The sequence below is a fragment of the Hirundo rustica genome, chromosome 12 (assembly GCF_015227805.2).
Source record: "Hirundo rustica isolate bHirRus1 chromosome 12, bHirRus1.pri.v3, whole genome shotgun sequence".
NCBI classification, from domain to species: Eukaryota; Metazoa; Chordata; class Aves; order Passeriformes; family Hirundinidae; genus Hirundo; species Hirundo rustica.
In genome coordinates, this window is record NC_053461.1 from 8,298,701 (window position 1) to 8,318,834 (window position 20,134).

The 20,134-nt window shown below is 41.2% G+C and overlaps 1 protein-coding gene across 1 annotated transcript in view; it reads left to right on the top strand.

Annotated features, from left to right (window-relative positions):
* The window catches only part of PPARG (peroxisome proliferator activated receptor gamma), a 52,003-nt gene extending 37,742 nt beyond the window's left edge, over positions 1 to 14,261 (top strand). Inside the window, exons 5-7 of the mRNA XM_040076031.2 lie at positions 3,144 to 3,343; positions 6,442 to 6,892; positions 13,658 to 14,261. Of these exons, the coding sequence (XP_039931965.1) occupies positions 3,144 to 3,343; positions 6,442 to 6,892; positions 13,658 to 13,905 (899 nt within the window). The 3' untranslated portion in view covers positions 13,906 to 14,261. The remainder of the gene's footprint in view (positions 1 to 3,143; positions 3,344 to 6,441; positions 6,893 to 13,657) is intronic.
* The last annotated feature ends 5,873 nt before the right edge of the window (positions 14,262 to 20,134 follow it).

Below are 20,134 nucleotides of genomic sequence, written 5' to 3' on the forward strand. Positions count from 1 at the left end.
GTGTTTTGATTCAAACTTTGCCTTCTACACTTCCCTTTTTTATTTTACCCACTCTGGTTACATTGCCTTGCACAAAACACCCTCGCTCCTTCATCATTTATGAACTAATTTATTAAAAAAGAGCTGAATGTCAGCTTTGGGGACCCAGAAGCATAAAGAAATGCAACACTGGATGTGTACCCTAAGCCAGCAGAACTTTAATTATCTTAAATATTCTTTACATTTATGTAGATTGTAGGTAGAACCAGGGGGTTTCACCAGTGACACTGAGACACATTTTGATGTTATGTCTCCAGATTACACCTCAGCCACTGGGGTAGGGAAATTACCAGAATTTGAAATGCTTTGAAGCAGAATGTGGGTTATTTGTGCCTGAGGGTTCCAGCCTGTGCCTGCCCTTGTGTGGATGGGTTATTGCAAAATGATCAGGACAAAAGGGGGAATGCAAGGAGACACTCAGCAGCTACGGCCACATTTTTTCACGTAGAAATGCTCCATACCACTTGGCTAAAGGTTAAAAAAGACAGTGGTGTTCTCATGCTCGGAATATTGTTTTCCTTTCCTTCTCTAGCCACAGTGCTGCTCTGGGCTTAACCCTGAGCCCTGCAGATTTTGTTCTGAAGTGCCACAGAGCAGAAGCTTGGTTCTTTTTAGTTTTGAAATGTCATTTATTTTGTCCTCTTCTGCTAAAAGTACTGCTGGTATTAACCCAGCTAATGGAATAGGAAAAAAAAGAACACATGGCAATGTCTTTCTCATCGATTCTGGGAGCAGGGGATTGCTCAATCTGGGCACGTCTCCACTAAAATCAGCCAGGTATCCAACCTGGCTTCACCCTGTGCTTTCTAATACAGTAACAAACTGTATTTATGGGCTATTTGGGCTCTCCTTTATGCCCAGAAACATTCCAGTCAGAAAAGCAGTGCCCTATAGAACAATCCATAAACAATCAACATTTTTGCACGTAACTTTTCAAAATGGTAAAAGCTGGGGTAAGGACAAATATTGCAGTGCTTCCACAGAAAGCCAAAGGACAGAATGCAGCATGAGGGACTGACTGGGCTCACTCTTGGCTTTCTGTTCCTGACGTTTGAAGAATGCTGGAAATGCAAGGAGAAGGAGGAGCTGCCAAAGGAGGGGGAGAAATCCACATCCCAGCTGCAGCTCCTGCCCTAACGTGCAGTCTGGCATTGCTGGAAAGGAGCTGCCCCCCACACCCCTCTTGGCCAGATGGGTTCCCTCGCAGGCTTTTCCCACCCCCACTGATCCCTACCCAGGCTCTCCTTTTCCCAGCTTAACCTTTGGAAGTGGTGTCATCATCATCATCAGCTCTTCTTTCTCCTCTTATCCAAAATCCTTTTCCCAATTCCTCCCATAAACCTCTTGCTGCCTGACGCCTCCCTGATTTTTGTCTTAGCCCCCTGGAAATGACAGTGACAAGGACTTTTATAACAGAAAACTGCTAGGTTAGTCCCACAAAACTGATTTTGCCCCAAATTTTGCCTGCAGTGCTAATAAGCATTGAACAGAGTCTGCTGCATCTCACCAATGAAATATATACAAAAAAAATTTTAGAATTATTTATTCTATGAAAAAATAAATCCTATGTCTATGAAATAGTAAGATAGGACTGCTTGATCCGCAACACTCCTTGTTGTTAACGAATTGTTATATTCAAAATACACTTTATAATGAAATGTTATATTTAAAACACATTTGAGTCCTGATCCCCTTTTCTTTGGATGGAATGGAGTCTCCTGCCAGTGGGACTCCAGATTAAGAACCTGCTTTTGCAAACCTCAGCTCTCAGGAACAGGCCCACAGCAGAATCATTCCCTGCTGGTGACAGTATAATTTAATATAAAGGACACCCAAGTAATTCTGAAATATGCAGCACGTGTCACTCACAGAATGCAAGAGGAGCTCAGTCATAAAAATAAACAGCTTTGTTTCTACAGCCATGAAATAAGACAACAGATCAATGAATATAATATAGGAAAAATGGAGAGGGGGGAAGTGTTCTGGCATAATAATTTATTCTTGGGAAAAAAATGTCCTGTTTGCCCATCAACACATTGCAGCAAACCCACGGAAAAGTGGCTGCTTGTTTCCAAAATAAACATCCCCAGTAAAATCATCTCTATATGATCTCAGCAGCGCTTTTCCTTTATCCAAGGAACACACTAATCACTGAAAAAATATTCATAATATTTCTATTTCCCCCTAGGGCCAAAACACAAACCTTGATTTCTTCCTTCCGTTTTTTTTTTTGTTTGGATGCTCTTTTGTTCTGTTTTGTTTTCATAAAACAAAATAAATTCTGTTTACTGAAGCACCATGTGATAAATCAGTCTTGATTTTGAGGGCTCATTTGAAACATTCTCCAGTCGGTCCCCATATGAATAAATAGGCTTGGACAGGAAGTATATGGATGGAAATGCAGGAGGTGAAGAGGAGATTTGAGCAATTTTGAGCTCATGTGATGAGGTAGAGCCATTTCCTGGTTTGTCAGTATTGCACGTACATAGAGGTACCATGAACAACTCAGCCTTTTCCAGCTTTTTATTCCCTGTACAATCTTCTTCCCCTTAATTCCTTAATTCTTAAGTTAACATTTTTTCACTTGCTATGTTAAATTCTGCTAAACTGTTTAGGAATTTATTCCTGAAAGGCATGTGAGGGTTTTGTTTCTAAACAAATTAAGAACCTCAGATCCATGTGGTGATTTGCCCAGAACAATACAAAGCTCAATGGTGGTTCTCACACCATGCCAACAGAACTTTCATACCTTAAATATCCTTTGCATTTTGTGTAGATTGGAGGTGGAACCTGAGGGTTTCACCAACAGCTGATGGGTGAATTTCTGCATTTCTAAGCAGGTTATTATCACGGTCACAGAGGTGATTTCCTCTTTGAGATTTGTTTGTTTACAGTTCTTTAGAGCTCTTCTTGCCTAAATGACTGCAGAAAACCCTCTTTCCCTGCTTGCCTAACCCTGGTTAACAGAAAGCTTCAGGTGCCCGCACCCGAAAACGGCGACAGAAAACTCAAACGCACCTCTTGAGGTGCAACTGCAGGTGCAGAAAGGTGGCAGAAGAGCCACTTAAATGTGCTTTTTTGGTAACTCTTGTGGTATTCCTCAGCCATCAGGTTTGGGAGGATGCCCCAGGCAGAGAAGGAGAAGCTGCTGGCAGAGATCTCCAGTGACATCGACCAACTAAACCCCGAATCCGCCGACCTGCGGGCGCTGGCCAAGCACCTGTACGACTCCTACATCAAGTCCTTCCCTCTGACCAAAGCCAAGGCGAGGGCCATCCTGACAGGAAAGACGACAGACAAATCAGTCAGTTCCCTCTTTTTTTTTTGTTCCTTCCTTTTTTCCAAGTAAACGGTTTGCCCAGCTGACAATGCAGCTCATAAAAAAAAAACAACAAACCACGAACCTAAAAAAGCCACCCCACTTTGCTGCCGGCAGTTACACGTTTCAAGCTGTGTCTGAAACACAGGAAATGTTTTTGGATAGAATAAGTAAACATTATTTGAAAAAACTCCAAGTTCACCTAATCAAATACTTGAAACCGGGACAAGAATTTGAAGGTCACCTTAACCTTTTTGTATTCCCTGATCCTCTCTTCCCGTTTTCCTTCTCCTTGCCCAGAGGTTATCTCCCACGCTATCTGTTTAAGGTGGCTCTTGAGCTGTCAGGAATTGCTGTTCCCTGAGGAATACTCCTTTTCCTAAGTGGCAAATGATCCCAGCCCCAGCACAACCACGAGGCTGAGCTGCGATGCTCATTCTTGTGATGCTCTGCTGAATTTCTGCTTTTCCCTGGGTTATCCCAGGTCACATCAGTGCCCCGTGTCGGTGCAGTTGGAATTTTAGGAGAATGGACGGGAAAATCTTGAGAAAGTAAAGAATAGTGATAAGTGGGCTTGTGGGTTGCCTTGGAAACTTCATTTGCAATGCATAAAAATCTACTGTATCAGCAAAAGGAGGATAAATAATATCTGATCATTCTGGTAACAGTACTTTAATACCTAAAGAACAAAATAGCTTTCTAAAACTTACAACTCTTAGCTTGATGTATTTTCTAGAATCATTGCAGAAATTTTATTGTCAGTATTACAACAGACACATTTTATTTTCCCTAATAATTTCAAAGACAGCGAAGAACTCAGAGATATCTCAGGCTCCAAAAAGGTATTTCTTCCTTTCCTTAAGGGCAGTTAAAATAATTTTTATGTTGTCCAGAAATTGGTTGTACCCCTCACATAAAAGCTTTAGATGTCATACGCACTTAAAATGTGAGTGCTAAAATACATGAACATATAAAGTTTGAATTAGCTAAGTTTATTTATTCTACAGAAGTGCAGTGATGTGCAACCTACTCATGCCTGAAAGTTCCACCACTGCAATTTTCACCCAGTAAATGTATAATTGCATCAATTAATTCTCCTTTTTTCTTGGAATTTTTTAAACTTTGGTGCATTCAAAACAGCAATAAACCAGTAGACAGAATCAAGCTTTTCAGTGCTGCCACTTTTCAAGCGTTTTTGAAAATACCATTGAAAGATTGACACTCAGTATTTAATGGTTACATGTTTTTATCAATGGATTTGGTGCTCTGGAGCATCAAAATGTTTACTGTGGGCATAGTTTAAATTCATGCTATTTTTTAGTTGCTGTATGATCTGAATTAATTTAAAATGTTTGGATATGCAAGAGAGTGTATCAAAACTAGAATGAGTTATTCATCATCTCCTGGGATTTACAGAGCTCATTTGACATATGATTCTACTCTCAAGTTCATCTGAATCTTTATGTTAAAAAAAAAAATTCTTTGGCTATTTTGAACTTTTTCTTGATTTTCATCTATCATGAATAGGACAGTGGTGTAATATAGGCTTTCTAAAGCATGTGGACATGGACTAATAATGACTTTTTCTTGTACTTGTTGCTCCCACTAGAAAGAACAGAAAGAAATTACCTGCTAGAACCAAAATATGCATTTAAAAAGCATCTTGTCACTCCACTGTTCCACGAGTGTGCATATCCATATGTGCAGATAGGTATTTAATGGTTTTTCTGCTGCCAAAATGTCATTACCTGAAGAATTCCTTCTCCTCCTGGCTTTTCTCAGTGCAGTGTGTTTGTTGTTTCAGTTTCACCCTGAAATCCTCAGTGCAAATGGGAAAATAATTTAATCCCTCTCACTGTCCCTCCTGGAATATCATGTTCTGGAGCTGTAAATATAAAACCATGAGAATGAGCATCCCTATAGCTGCAGATTAGAATCTGCAATCATAAGTGACCTTCAATTTTAAAAATTATCTCTTTAGTCCAATTGTTGGAGTATAATCCCTTGTACTTATATTAATTAATCAAGTGTGTTAACAAGCCTATTCAGATCAGTGGAATTTGTTCAGTGCAGCAATGAACTGTTCTGTCATTAATCCTCTGAAAGATTCTTCTAATGGATTTGAGAAATCCTCAACCACTTCTTTAAACCCAGGAGCTTCTTTTGCATATTCTGGAACAGATTGTTTCCAGATCCTAATGAAAGTATGCTGGCACTACTTTTCCTAAGTTGCTTTCAAAATTGATTTGTTCCAGTTGAATTTATTTCTCATCCTTGTGTTCTGAATTGTGGTTTGTATCACGGTATTTGTTTGTTCTTTCCCAAAGACGAGTGGGTTTAAATATATCCTAAAGTTGTTATTTTTAATAACAGCAAAAGGTTACATTTATCAGATAATCAATATCATAAAGTTGATTTTACTTGCAGTGTTTCCTAGGATAGAACATGAAAGGAACATGAAAGTAAATACAGGGATCAAGATGGGAATATTCTCTGTCTTTCTGCAAAAAAAAGAAGGGTCCTTTACACTCATTAGATTCTCTTTTACAGAAACTGTTATAATTCAGGTAAAAGTAGTATCATTTTCACTTTTTGTTAAACATTCCAAACTTTGAATTCTGGAACTACAGAACATTTTCTAAAGCAAAAAGCAAACAAACAAAGGAAAATGCAAAACTCTAGATACGTTAAAGTAAGTGTTCGTTCCCCCCACTTTTACTTGTCTTTTCTGTAAAGCATTTTGGCATTGTGAGAATATTTATTTTTTATAAGTTTAGGACAATTTAACTATTTGGGGAACCCCTGATATGTTCTTCAGGACAATTTAACTTTTTGGGGAGCCCTTGATGGGTTCTTCAGGACAATTTAACTATTTGGGGAACCCTTGATGGGTTCCTCAGGACAATTAATTATTTGGGGAGCCCTTGACAGGTTCCTCAGGACAATTTAACTGTTTGGGGAACCCTTCTTGGGTTCCTAAGGGATATCTGGGGGTTGCTGCTGGGCTCTCTTCAGGTTTCTCAGGAGTCGGACGCTCTCAGAAAGGACATTTGGGATTAAATGGGATTTCTTTTTGTTTCTAGCCCTTCGTTATTTATGACATGAACTCTTTAATGATGGGAGAAGACCAGATCAAGTGCAAGCACGTGTCCCCCCTGCAGGAGGAGAACAAAGAGGTGGCCATCCGCATCTTCCAGCGGTGCCAGTTCCGCTCTGTAGAGGCCGTGCAGGAGATCACGGAGTTCGCCAAGAACATCCCAGGATTTGTCAACCTCGACCTCAACGACCAAGTAACTCTCCTGAAATACGGGGTGCATGAGATCATTTACACCCTGCTGGCCTCTCTGATGAATAAAGACGGAGTTCTGATATCCGAAGGACAAGGGTTCATGACGCGGGAGTTCCTGAAGAGCCTGAGGAAACCCTTCTGTGACTTTATGGAGCCCAAGTTTGAGTTTGCTGTGAAGTTCAATGCACTGGAATTAGACGACAGTGACCTGGCAATATTTATAGCTGTCATTATCCTAAGCGGAGGTAAGTGCTCTCTTATTTATGTGGGGTTTTAGAGGGTAGAAATGGCACTTTTAACTCCTGCCAAAACAGCAAAGTGCTCAGCACTGCAGGGTGGGAGTGAGTGCTAAGCTTTTTTAGTCATTTTCAAATTTCTTTTCGTTGTTTGCCCTTTATTGGGTTTCAGACAGAAACTGAAAATGGAAATGCCCCGATATCAGTGATGGAGCTGGAAATGCCTGCTGAATCATCAATTCATTTAGGCAGAAAAAAAACCCCAAAAAAACAGGGCTATCTTTTGGAAAACAGGAAGGGTGGAATTTCACAGGCAGGAGCTAAAATTCTGCAGATTTTTGTTTTGGTTTGGTTTGTTTTTTTGGTTATTTTGTTTTGTTTTGTTTTTGAACCTGCAATTAGACTGTTTGGCTTGCTAATTGAACACAAATAGCTTTGACTCCATCATGATTCCAAAGGATAGGTCGGATTGGGCTTACAGGGTTATGGTGCTTTTTGTTGCTCTTTCATTCGTGCAAGGTTCTGTTTGCTTTTAGAAGGAGGGGGAAACGCATTTCTCAGGAAAATGATGATTTTTCCTCAAAAAAAAAAAAGGAAAAACAGGCATTGTGTGTTTCTTCAGCTTTCCTCAGCTGCTCTGCTTTATCGTCACACATCACGCTTTGAGCAAAACATGAACCTGCAATCCCAGGTACCAGACTGCCCACATCCAGCCCCTCACTGAACACTGAATCCCAGCTTTCCTGCAGCCAGGCGGAGTGCTCCCTGCTCCTGGGGTGATGTCACCGTTCTGCTCTGTGAATTAGTGATGCCTAACAGGATTTATTTCACTCAGGCACCTCCAGATACATTCCAGGCACATCGAAGCTCTGTTGCTTTGGCCGATGCTCCCAAGGCAGTGATGTTGCACAAATAAAATCTTGCCCTACTGAGTTGTGTGTATTTTGGCCCAACGTGGAGCTGCACATATCCATGGCAGGAATGTGCTGATTGCTCTGGATTTGGCTACTCCGTGGAGCGACACCAAGGATTTTGTTATTAAATTACATCTCAGCAATCAAGCACAATCTCCTGCTATTGTTCTAAAAGCAGCCCTGCTGCTGGGAGGGCACTCTTAAGTATAACTGCATTTAAAACCACCTCCAGTTCCTCCTGGCACTGTGTTTTATCCAGGAAAAAGAAGGAGTCAGAATATAATTTATCCCGTTAATTCCGCTCCCAACAAGAATTCCTCCCAGAAATTTCCTTTTGCAAACCTTGAGCACTGTGATCCCTGAGGACTCTGCATTAACTCAGGAAGGAAAACACCTTGCTGCTGTATTTTTTGGTTGGTTTTGGCAGGAGAGGAGAAACGGGCCAAGCCTGTCAGGGCACTACTCCAAACATGCCAATATTTTGTGGTTTTTTTAGTATAGTGGAATGTGACAGATGAGAAAAAAGGCCAGTCAAAATTCACTCCTAACTGCAAAAAGGGAATTTGTATCCTGCAAAGCCCTGTCCTCAGCAGTGTTTGGTTTCCACCAGAGGAAATAGGGATGATGGAACCAATCTCACATTTTAGATTGCAGGAGGACAATGATTCACATACAGTAATTAACTGTGTTGAACCAGATTTATCAGCATGTCTCCTTTTTCTCCAGAATAACTTGCAAACAGGGACCCGTAAAGAACTAATGAATTTGAATCAAGTAACTGGAGCAAAACTCTGAAACAAATCTGCAGAGACAAATAAATCCATATGAATATAAACCAGTCCTTTCTAGGAAGATCCTTTAGTTTCTTGATAACAAAGACCTCCCTATCTTTTTTCAGAACTTCTTTTTTTTCTTTCCAGAAAGTGTGATAGCTGGGGGGAAAAAAAAAAAATATATATATATATATATGTTTTGAAAACAATTAAGCTTTGTTGACAATTAAAGAAAGCTTTTATCATGGAATTTACAGCCAGATATGATATCTATTGAACTGGGTGCATTCTGTGGGATTAAAATATCTTGTGTGGTACAAAACTGAGCCCTATTTCTCAGCTGTCTCAGACAGTTTCTGTAAGAACTACACCCTTGCAAAATTGTATTTCTGTAAGAACCATTTGAATATAGCAGGATGATTTCTCTGAGACAGGATTTCAAAACCAGAGCACCTCGAGGACCTGACTTGCTGCATGAATCCTGCAAAGCTTAAATCTCTTCACAAAATCTCGTGTACAAACAGAAAACCAGTTTGTGAAACCCCAAAAGATCCCAGCCAGGGGCTCTGAAAGTCAGTGAATCTGTTATTACCTGGGGAAATTATGCTAATTCTGCTGGCTTCAGGGGGGCTGGCTTCAGGGGGCTGGCTCTTGTGCAGCTCTAACAGAAGAGGAGAAGGGAAAGGGAAAGATAATTCCAGCTGGAACATCACACGTAGAAAGCTTTTCGTTGGGAAGTGGTTGGAATTTGCCACAAATCCTATAAAACCCTTCAGCCTTTTGATAACCAAACAGCTGCTTTTGCATGTTGTCTAAAAAGGCAAAAAGCCCAAAGCACAGCAATAAGGAGCTGACAAATTAACTGTAATAGCAACAGATGGAGAATACTCCCACAGTTGGTTTTATTGTTGCTGAGCTGCTCAGTGCAGCCTCTCTCTGCCTCAGCTATTCCAATTCTTTCTCTGAACTAGTTTCCGGAGAGCTGCTCTTACTGCTGGTGCTGTAGAGCAAAGTAAACGGCAAACAAAGTCTTGTATCCTGATTTTAATGCTGATCAGGCAGACAGACTGTGTGTGAGCATAGGATTTCACCTTGTTGGTACAACAGAAATGCTTTTGGCCATCAACAGCAGCACCAAACCCTCACTATAACACCCTCCCAGATGTGGTGGCTTTAAAAGACACACTTTGGCTAAATGAGATTTGGAAAGCTTTTTTTAAGGAGATATTCTTCCTCTGTGCCACTGAGACATCCTCAGGCAGCAGTGAGGGCTCTGCTGTACGGGGAAAAGAACTGAAGAATCTTTAAAAAGATCACATCCACCTGAGCTGAAAATGAGCTCTGTCACAGGAAGGTTTAAGGAGAACGAGTTGGAATGATAATAACACTCCAAGCCTTATTGGGACAATTCACATCTAAGAACAGAGCAAACTCACCCAAGCAGGCTGATGTCAAACAAAGAAAAAGCTCAAAAGGGAATTCTGTAGCACGGATGGACTCAAATTGTTGTGTATTATCTTCTGCAGTGGTTCGATGCAGCGTTGTTTGGATACAGAAATGTTTGGATATAGGAATGTCTGGATACAGGAATGTTTGAATACAGGAATATTTGGATACAGGAATGTTTGAATACAGGAATATTTGGATACAGGAATGTTTGGGGCACAGTATCCCTGTACAGACCCACACTCTGTCAGTCAAACTGGTATTTAAATCCAGAGAAGTTTCCAAAGTCTTTTTTTTTTTTTTCTGTTTTCAGTGGGGTTTTTTTATCCTAAATTTTAAGCCACAAGTCCCTGCTCCTGGTGTAAACACTGTATTCAGTCATTTTGCTGGATTCTCAGATCAGCAAAATTTGAGGTCTTATCACTGGCTGTCACCAAGGAGTAGTTCCTGTTTCACTGTCACACAAATCCTGCACTTTGTCAGAACAGAGAAATGCTTTGTAATCACAGCAGGGGCTGCAGATCATCCCTGCAGGCACTGAACCAAAGTTCTGGTGACTCCAATACATGTGACAGTCTGAGAAGACAAACCTCAGACTGCTGAGTCACATCTGCCTCAGCAAAAGAAAAAAAGGAGCACAAGTGTTCCCTCTGCCCGATCTTTGCCTGTTTTTTGCTGAAATTTTAGATACTGAGATTTTAGAATGCACATTCCAATGTGAAATGCATTTATTCAAAGGTAATGAGATGTATAGACATGCAGGTGGCAATTTCACACAGGTAAAAAAGATTGTAATTGTTGCTAGGGTCATGGAAGAGGCAACAAAATAAGTAAGGAAATAAACAAATAAAGTATTTTCCCCTGAAAATACTTTATAGAATATCAATTTGCACACAGTGGTACTGCTGGCACTCAGAACTTTGTGGTTATTGGCCTTTCCCAATCACTGTGAACATTTTCTGCCTTTGAAGTTTTCTGCACAGTTTTCAAACCAATTGAAGCAGCAGTAGGACAATGAGTGAAAACATAAAGAAAATGTGACTAAAGAGATGCAATAAATAACAAGGAGCCATGGTGCTCTCCTGGGATTTTCCTTTTTCCTGCAAGGCACATCCCTCTGCAGATCCTTACTGCACAAAACTCACATTTTGGTACAAAACCAAATTAGTCTGGAGCATATATACGTAAGAGCATGTCAACAGCTTGAAATATACCATAATAGCTGAATGCTTAAGCTGTTGCCGCTTACTTCCTTTTTCTTTTTTTTTTTTTTTTCTTTTTTTTTTTTTTTTTTTTTTTTTTTTTCCCTGGTTTAGATAAGTTTCTTGGTGTTGGAGTCCCCTAAAACCACCTCACTTGGAACAGAAGCAGTATTTTCCTCTGGAAGAGGATTTTACTGAGAAAGTATAGCAAACTGTCAATACCCAAAAAACACTGCCCCATATCCTGAAGTTCTCATTCATAAAAAATCTGTCTTGCCTTCAATGGGAATTTTCCTTCCTCTTGAACTGGCATATTTAAAAATAACATCTACATCTGATGATCTCCTAGGCTTTTTGTCAGAGTCATCTTTTCTGCCTCTGGTTCCACTGGGTCATTAGAAAAACATCAGACTAGGGTTTTTTCAAGGGGTTTCAGGATTTTAGCCACTGCAGTCCCACTGAACTTCAATTTGCCTCAGGCACCCAAATTTAGGGGGCTCCTGATAAATTCCAAACCCAGTGGAGATTCCTCCTGAAGTCTGAAGCACAATATTTGAATTGGGATTCGCTCCTGAAAAACTCACACCCCAAAAAATTCCCAGCCCAAAGGGAGATGAATCTCAGAGGAAATCGAGGCCACATCTTTGTGCTCTCTGATTTTTTTCTGTCCCTGCCCACTGAGTCATGCCCAGCTAGCTCAGAGTTCAGCTGCAACTCACAAGGAACATTTAAAGCTATCACAACCCCAAATCAAACAAACAATTTTACAAAGTTAAACAGCTTTCATTGCTTAGACATTCAACATTTCATTAGCTTTCAGTGCTGGAGAATCAAATAAACTGCAGACATTGAGTTTATGCCATTTATTTTTAAATTTTGATGGGTTCACATCCACCTTTGCAGGAAACATTTTTAGTGGCAGCAGCTACATGCAAATTCATCAGAGTATGTGTTGATTTTCCAGCTCTGAAGGGCTGAAATTTGGCAAGTTTCAGAAAGATGTCAACTCGATTCTGCAGCCCGTGCAATGCACTCAGGTAATTGAAGAATAAATATCCAACATTTATCAAAAATTATTTAGGTGTCTTTCACAAATTGCTCAAAAATATTGCCAAGGAAAATTCATGAGAAGGAGCTTTTTGTTATATTTGCTCCCAGACTTTCTGAACCAGATTTTATGGGGTTATCGGTTCAATGGGATAAATAAACAATGCCTGCAAGACAAGCACACTGACAAACAAATGTCCAGGTTCACATTCAAAATTACTTTTATCCCTTTGAAACACTCTGCCTAAACCTCACCTCTTGAAGATCTGAGTATCCTTTCCTGATCAGGGACCTTTGTTTTTGTGGCTGTGCACTCTTTGGTTTTCCTGCCAGCTTTGCCTTTCGGTTTACACTGCAGGTTTTTTCCCCCATGTAAAGTAAGTAAATGTATTTATAAAGAGCTTTATTTTCTCTCAGCCTTTTTGCCAGTGAGCAGCACAAGTCGAGCTGAGCTAGGAGAACTCAGTGCCCAGAAAGGTTACCAAGATCACAGGAAATAGCTTAGTTTTTATGTTTTTAATAAAGATCAGCCTCTCATCCTTGCTGAGATGGAATTACTGACCTAGGGAAGTGATTTAAGGCTTGCAGTTGGCACTGCTTTTTATTGATCAACCTATGAAATTAATTTCATCGCTGCACAGCAAATTTCATTTAAGTTATTGACTCTTTTCACGATGTATCATGATACTTGGGATGTGTTACCCAGGATTAAGTATTTTAGCACTAACAAATTCATGGTGGTCATTGTCATATATGAGGATTTAGAAAAATTAAGCGGCTTTCATTGCTTAGACATTCAATATTTCATTAGCTTTCAGTGCTGAAGGCTCAAATAAACTGCAAACATTGAGTTTATACTTCTTTTTTTTTTTTTTTCTTTTTTTTTTTTTTTTTTTTCTTTTTTTTTTTTTTTCCTAAATTTTGATGGGTTCACATCCACCTTAGCAGGAAACACTTTCAGTGGCAGCAGCTACATGCAATCCATCAGAACATATGTTGATTTTCGGGAAGTGAACTACCTGACACAGATTGTTTATCCCCCAGCTATCTCACTCTTTTTTTCCCCATGCACACTCCCAGTTTACTGTGGAAAATCCACTGTAGTGGGGTATAAACCTAGTTCTAGAGCATAAAACTAGTTCTAAAACCCTATTGAGCAAATCCCAGTTTACAAACTAGTATAAACCTAGTTCTAGAGCATAAAACTAGTTCTAAAACCCCTCTGAGCAAATCCCAGGGAAATCCTACAAACCACCTGATGGGCAGACAGGTCCCAGGAAACACCCTCTGTAAAGGTTTCATTTGCTAAGAAATGTGTAAGAAATTAATGCACGAGACTGATGTTTCCATGCTGATAAACTCACAACCCTTTTTTCCCCCCCCCCCCCCAAGACCGCCCGGGGTTGTTAAACGTGAAGCCCATTGAAGACATCCAGGACAACCTTTTGCAAGCCCTGGAGCTGCAGCTGAAGCTGAACCACCCCGAGTCCTCGCAGCTGTTTGCAAAGCTGCTGCAGAAAATGACGGACCTCAGGCAGATCGTCACGGAGCACGTGCAGCTCCTGCAGGTCATCAAGAAAACCGAGACGGACATGAGCCTCCACCCACTGCTACAAGAGATCTACAAGGACTTGTATTAATGAGCAGAGCAGTTCTTAATCCCCTGACATGATGTATGTTCTTCAGATTGCACTATCTCTTTGAGGGAAAAAAAAAAAAACTTTGCGTACCTAAGAAATTACTGTGAAACAGCATTTAAAAAGAGAGAGCTTAGTATAGTAGATCTATTTTATGCATATTGTTTATAAAGACACATTTACAATATACTTTTAATATTAAAAGTATCTATATCATGAAATTGTTGGCAGTATTTTCATAATTAATTTTTTTAACTACGTTATTTCTTAAAATTGCTTGTCCAAGTATGATCGATGCTTCACTCAAGCATGCAGTTAAATTTTCAGCTAAATAAAAAACTTTCTCCTTGAAAAACATTTCCAGGGAAATGTTTGAAGTATTAACGTTCGATTTTGTGCTCCCGAGGCAGCAGCAGAATAAAAATTCAGTCCTAGATTAGTGTAACTTCCCAGGGGAGTTTCAAAGGCCAAAGGGAGAAGCATCAGGTCTGAAAATGTTTGTGATTTCCACAGTAAGATTTGAGTATTTTCAGGTCTGAAAATGTTCATGCCTTCCATAGCAAGATTTGAATATTTTCAGGTCTGAAAATGTTCATGCCTTCCACAGTGAGATTTGACACCGACAGGGCTCTATAAAGGGGGCTTGGTGCAAGGAAAGGTCAGGCCACTCATTTGTGGGCAAATGGAAAAATTAGATGCCATTTCAAGAACTAATTAAGGAAGGAATATGCACTGCTCAGCACTCTTGGGAAACAGAGACCTTTTGATTCCTCAGCTCGTGCAAGTTTGAGAGAGCTGGAGCAGCAGCTCCTCCAATTCCCACCCCTCAGCAGCCAGAGCTGAGCTGGAATAAGTTGGTACAAACCTCTTGGCCTGAGACCTTCCCCAATTATTTGATAAACTGCCATTGAACAACAGCCAAAATTTGCAATGTTGTGACAAATTAATTCCGAAACAAAAGCAAGGTTTGGATGAATTCTTGTGTGAAGATAAAGCTGAGATGGAAACCCTGCACCCTGAGTTGGACTTGAGATCTAGATGTTCATCCAAGGATGCTGGGAGATGTTCCTGCTCCTGAGGTCATTGGTTCTCTTGCATGTGTTGCCCTATAACGTCCCCTAAGAGCTCCACAGGGAGCAGAGCACAGCAGAGCCAACAAATTTAACAGAAGATAAATTTCCTAACAATGTCATTTTGGGGTATTCTTGGTACTGAGGTAAGCGATTCACATTTCACTCTCCCACATTTGAGAGTTTGTGAATGTGACCCCTGACTAAATCCCACAGTGGTGGACCAGAAGAGGGAATACTGGGGGAAAAAGCCACTATTTGTAACTTATATATCAGAATAAGGAGAGGTCCCCAATATCCTTGGTTTCCTCCTCATGTCTATATTCTATTTATGTAGCAAAAAAATGTGCCTTAAACAGAGAGAAGGAGAGTGGTGATCCCTAAGTGGACAAAGAGGTGATGCAGGTGTGAGCAGGATCTTCAGGGAGTGGAAATGAGCTTTGCTCCTAATATAGACCTTGAAACTCTTAAGCCAATGCAAATTATGCAATAAAGAAGCTGAGGGAGCTAAATATGAAAATGATCCTTCAGCTCAGGCCTTCTACACCTGGAAACGTTTGCTACTGCTGATTCCAGGTAACCTCTGGGCCTAAGGTCAGCAGTGAGCGTTATCCCCACCAGGAAGTTTGGGGAATTGGATCCTTCAGCCTCCAGGTTTAGAGCCCATGGGTGGAATTGCACTGAGATGAAGTCACGGCGAGGCTGGAGAGAACGGCTTTGATCCTGCCAGCCTTGCAGTGAGGTCATTTCAGATAGGTCAGTCAGGATGGCCCTGGAGCAAACACAGTATTGCAGTTCGTGCTCAGCACTGCAGGTTTGCTGCACATTCAGGAGGTTCCAGCTGAGCATGGCACTGGCAGGAATTGCATTCACACTTTCATAGCTGTTACAATGCAAAAGAAAATATTCTCTCTCTGTTTTAAGTCATTTTCCACTGTTCCTTTGAAGTGTTGCCTCCCGTGAGCGGGCACTGGGATGGACCCCAGCCCCAACGCTGAATTCCTGGAACAGCAACACCCAGCAAGAACCATGGATGGGAGCCTGCACTTCTTAAATAATGCCATTTCCCACTGGCTTCCCTTGAAATGGAAGTCCAAGAGTGGTTTCAAACAGAAAAGAAATTCTAGGTCACGTCTGTCCTTACAGAAGTAATATTCAAAATTATTTGAAGATAAGTGGCAGAGGTGCTCTGACAGGGGAATTGAGTTCAGTACTTTGTTAAAGTACTGAAAAAAATCTGTGTAACCCAGCAGCACATTAACCAAAGAGCTTCACCCCACTCCTGCAAGGGGCAATACTTCTGAAATACTTCTCCATTCAGCAGTGACAGCGTCTAAGCCACTCAGTCCAAAAATCCCTATATTTTCAGAGTGGCAATGCAACCATAATCAGAAGAGTTTTGCAGGAATGGGTGTTATCCTTCATGAGGATGAAGGCACAGAATGCCCAAAAGCCTCTACTTTTCTTGCAACTGTATCAGCTGCTCTAATAAAATACATTGTTCTCCCTGCACCCTGTCTTCTCTCACATATTGGTATTATTCACCATGTTTTCCTCAAGCCATGCAAAGTGTTAATTTTTTATGTGAGTTACTAATCACTGACATGTTCTGATTCTAAGCGGTTACATCATGGTTAAGAAGTTTTTGCCTGAAATACTTTTCTACAAGAGTAGGTCTTAAGGGAAAAATGTTCATTTAATGGACAATCGCTATGTACTAATTTAGAACAAATGACTGTTATGAGGATATGAAAACATTTTCTCAAAAAATAGCATTTTCTCTTGTGAATTATATTCAGAATTTTGATCTAATTGTAAATATTTTCTGTTTCTATGGGACTTTATTTATTAAAAACAAAAACTTGCTAATGGGAGTTCATCAGTAGGTTGTGATACTTTCAGACTCTCTAGAGTCTTGGGTAGAACGGGCTCTGCCATAAATGAACAGTTTGGGTTTTGATCTTCAGTGCTACTAAAAACATTTAACAGCTCAAAAATAGAAACAGTCAGCTGGTACATGCCTGCCTTTGAAGAGCTTGCTTTTGCTGGTGTTGTGCTGCTCCTCAGTCATCTGTGCACTGCCTCATGATATCCTGGGGGATGAAGTGGGATCCTGGAGGTTCCCACAGGCTTTGAAACCTCTGGCCTGTTGTTCTGCCTTGTATTTCACACTGATCTGCTTTTTCTGTGGAGGAACTAGAGGTAAATTGAGCCCTGAGAAAGTCAGTCGGTGTCCCTGCACACGTCCAGCCCATTCCCCTCGCCCTGTCAGGCGTCCGAACATTCCTGGTAGGAGCTCAAAGGTCCCTGTTCAACCTTCTTCAAAAATCACCTTCTTCACACAACACTGCTGACCATTTCTGCAGCCAATGTTGCTGTGAGGGCCCGGAATGAGAGCTGAGAGGAGAGAAAAGCATTTCCAGCATCCCCATTGTAGTGGCAAAGGTAGCCCAGACCATTTTAGTCACGGTTTCTGTAAGAGCGAGGAAAACCCCCTTGTCCCCCTGGTGCAGGTAAATCACCAGCCTTCAGCACTCCCCAGCAGAACCTTCTCCCAGCACAGCCAGCCCTCAGCACCCCCGAACACTGGAAAATGGGAAAGGGACTTCCCAAGAGCTGCTGTCCCACCTTGTGTGACTGAGCCCCTTCCCTCAGCTAACACACAATGGGTTCCAGTCCCTGTGGGTACATATAAGCCCTGAGGGACCAGGATTTAATATTTGTTTTGTAGCTGTAAACTCTGCCTTGAGGCTGAGTACATTTTAATGGGACTTTCTTTTCCTTTTAAATTAGAGGTAATAACCCTTAAATGGACGTAACATCAGCTTTGTGAACACAAGCAATACAAAGCTGCAGCTAGAGATTTATAGGAGGAGGAAAACAAAGCTGAGGGGGAACAACCCCAGCAAACAGCTCCTGGATCAGCAGCTCAAACATTTCAGGCAAACATTTCAGGTTCTCATTCAAGCGCTGGAAAAAATTATGGCAAACATTTCAGGTTCTCATTCAAGCGCTGGAAAAAATTATGGGTCTTGCCATAAATCCTGTTCCAAGTGCCCTGTCTGAAAACCAGCAGTTAAAAATCAGCTGCACAGGGATGTACCCAACTCCACGGATACAAGAAATGTACTCCCATGCTTCTCAGCACTACCCAGCCCTGCAAAGGATGGTTGAAAAACAATTTTGGAACTACTGGATTTTCATTTGGATATGCAGGGGTATGGAGAGGAAATTAGGCAGCACATATTCAGCGGCTTGAAGTAAATACTCAGGAGGTAACGACTGACCCAGCAAAGGGAGAAAGGAGGAAATGATCCCACAGCTCTGGATGCAATATAGCAGTGTTAGATATGTGTGTGTGTGTGTGTGTGCAGGGTCTTTGGGTGCAATATAAGTCCAGCTTTGGATGCAATATAGCCGTGCTAGATATGTGTGTGTGTGCAGGGTCTTACAGGATTTTAGCTTTATTTCTTTGTAAGAGCCAAGTGCTCCACGGACGTGGTGTTTGCAAGAAGTTTTTTCGTGTGCCAAAGCCAGTAAACAGCATCTATAAATTTAGATGCTCCCACAATAGGAAAGTTTTGTTCAATTCACAGTCTCTTTACATCACTTTATTGCTTAATGTGGCAGATATTGAAGCATTGCAGGTCTGTAGCTTGGCTAGATCGTGTAGCAGGAATTCTCTGGGCAAGTCTTGCTCTGGGCAAGCATTAGTCAAGGCAGTAACTCTCAGATTTTTGGGGTTAAATGCTTCAGGACTTCTTTTAAATGTGAGATGAAATCGCTTCGATAGATTTTTGCAAATGGCTGAGATCAGTTCCCAACCCTCAAACTGGACGAGTTTCTAATTAGGATTTTGCTAACTTGAACGTGGCCCTGAGCCCTGCTTTAGAAAAGGGTCAAGCCAAAAAAGAGCTTTAGCTGCTGGTGAAAATAGCCCTTCTATTGAGACACCAACCGGTTAAGGGCTCTCTTTTTAATTATTGACCTTCCTTATTTTGCTGGAAATGGGGGAGCATTTTCACAACAGCGTTGGCCAAGAGGAATATCCATTGCTCATTATGTTATATGCTGTTACCCAAGGAGCTTTTTTTCAGCTCGGTGGAGACAGCAAGGGAGAAGAGAACTCTCCAGAGGCAGGGGAGGGAAGGAGAAATACGCAGCACCATTGGTTCTCACACTGGGAAGAGCTGGCAGTGCAGGAGAAGATCTCGTCCTGCTTGCTGCAACGATGATTAAAGCATTCTGTTGTGTCAGCATTTCCTTGGGTTTTTAGTGCTAACTCTCAGCTGGCCATATCCTGCCAGATTTGCAAGCAAAGCCTGCCAAGCCATCTCAACAAAAAAAATGTAGCTTTAAATATTATAAATGATGCTGCATTTTGCTGTGGAAATGTTTCCTGAAAAGGCTGTTCCAAAACATCCTTTATTGTTGGGGGAGGGGAGTAAAAGGGGCCTGGGAGAGGGAGGAGGGAGGAAAAAGAGCTACTTTTAATAGACTTTTTTTTTTTTTTTCCTTTCGAGGCCACAGATTAATTTCACATCATTCTGTAAGACCAAATGGATTTTTTTTTTTCCCAGTGACTATAAAACATTACAGTAATAATTCTGTATGTAAGTTTTGGCAACCAAGCTGGAGTGGGAGGAAGGACAGAGGGCATCTGATTTTCTGAACGATTGCAGTGAGGGATTTTGCAATTGATCAGTTAGTAAAACCTTCTTGGTGAACATCTGCTTGCTGGCAAGGGAGATGTGTCCTCTTCCTGCTGTAATAAATGAAAAATCTCAGTAGAGAGAAGGAGGTGGTTGCTGTAACGAGGACAAGCTTTGGGTTCTAGACCTTAAAAAATGGATTTAGGTCTCCATTGATGACAGGATCACATCAGGGGCTGATCAATGAGGATCAGCTGCTCTTGATGAGCTTTTTTTTGCTGGGTTTCCTTCTCTTCCTGCTCGTGGCACAGAACCCAAACCGCGAGCACTGACCCACGAGCAGCACCCTGAGCATTTGTGCAGAGACACAAATTCAAATCTGCCCACGTCCACAGTTCCACCTGGGGTCCTTCTGCACGGGGAGGTCCTTTTGGCAAGAACGCAGACTCACAAAAGTCCTTCCCACGTCAGCCTCAAAACAAAATAAATGAAAGGAAAGGAATGATCAGA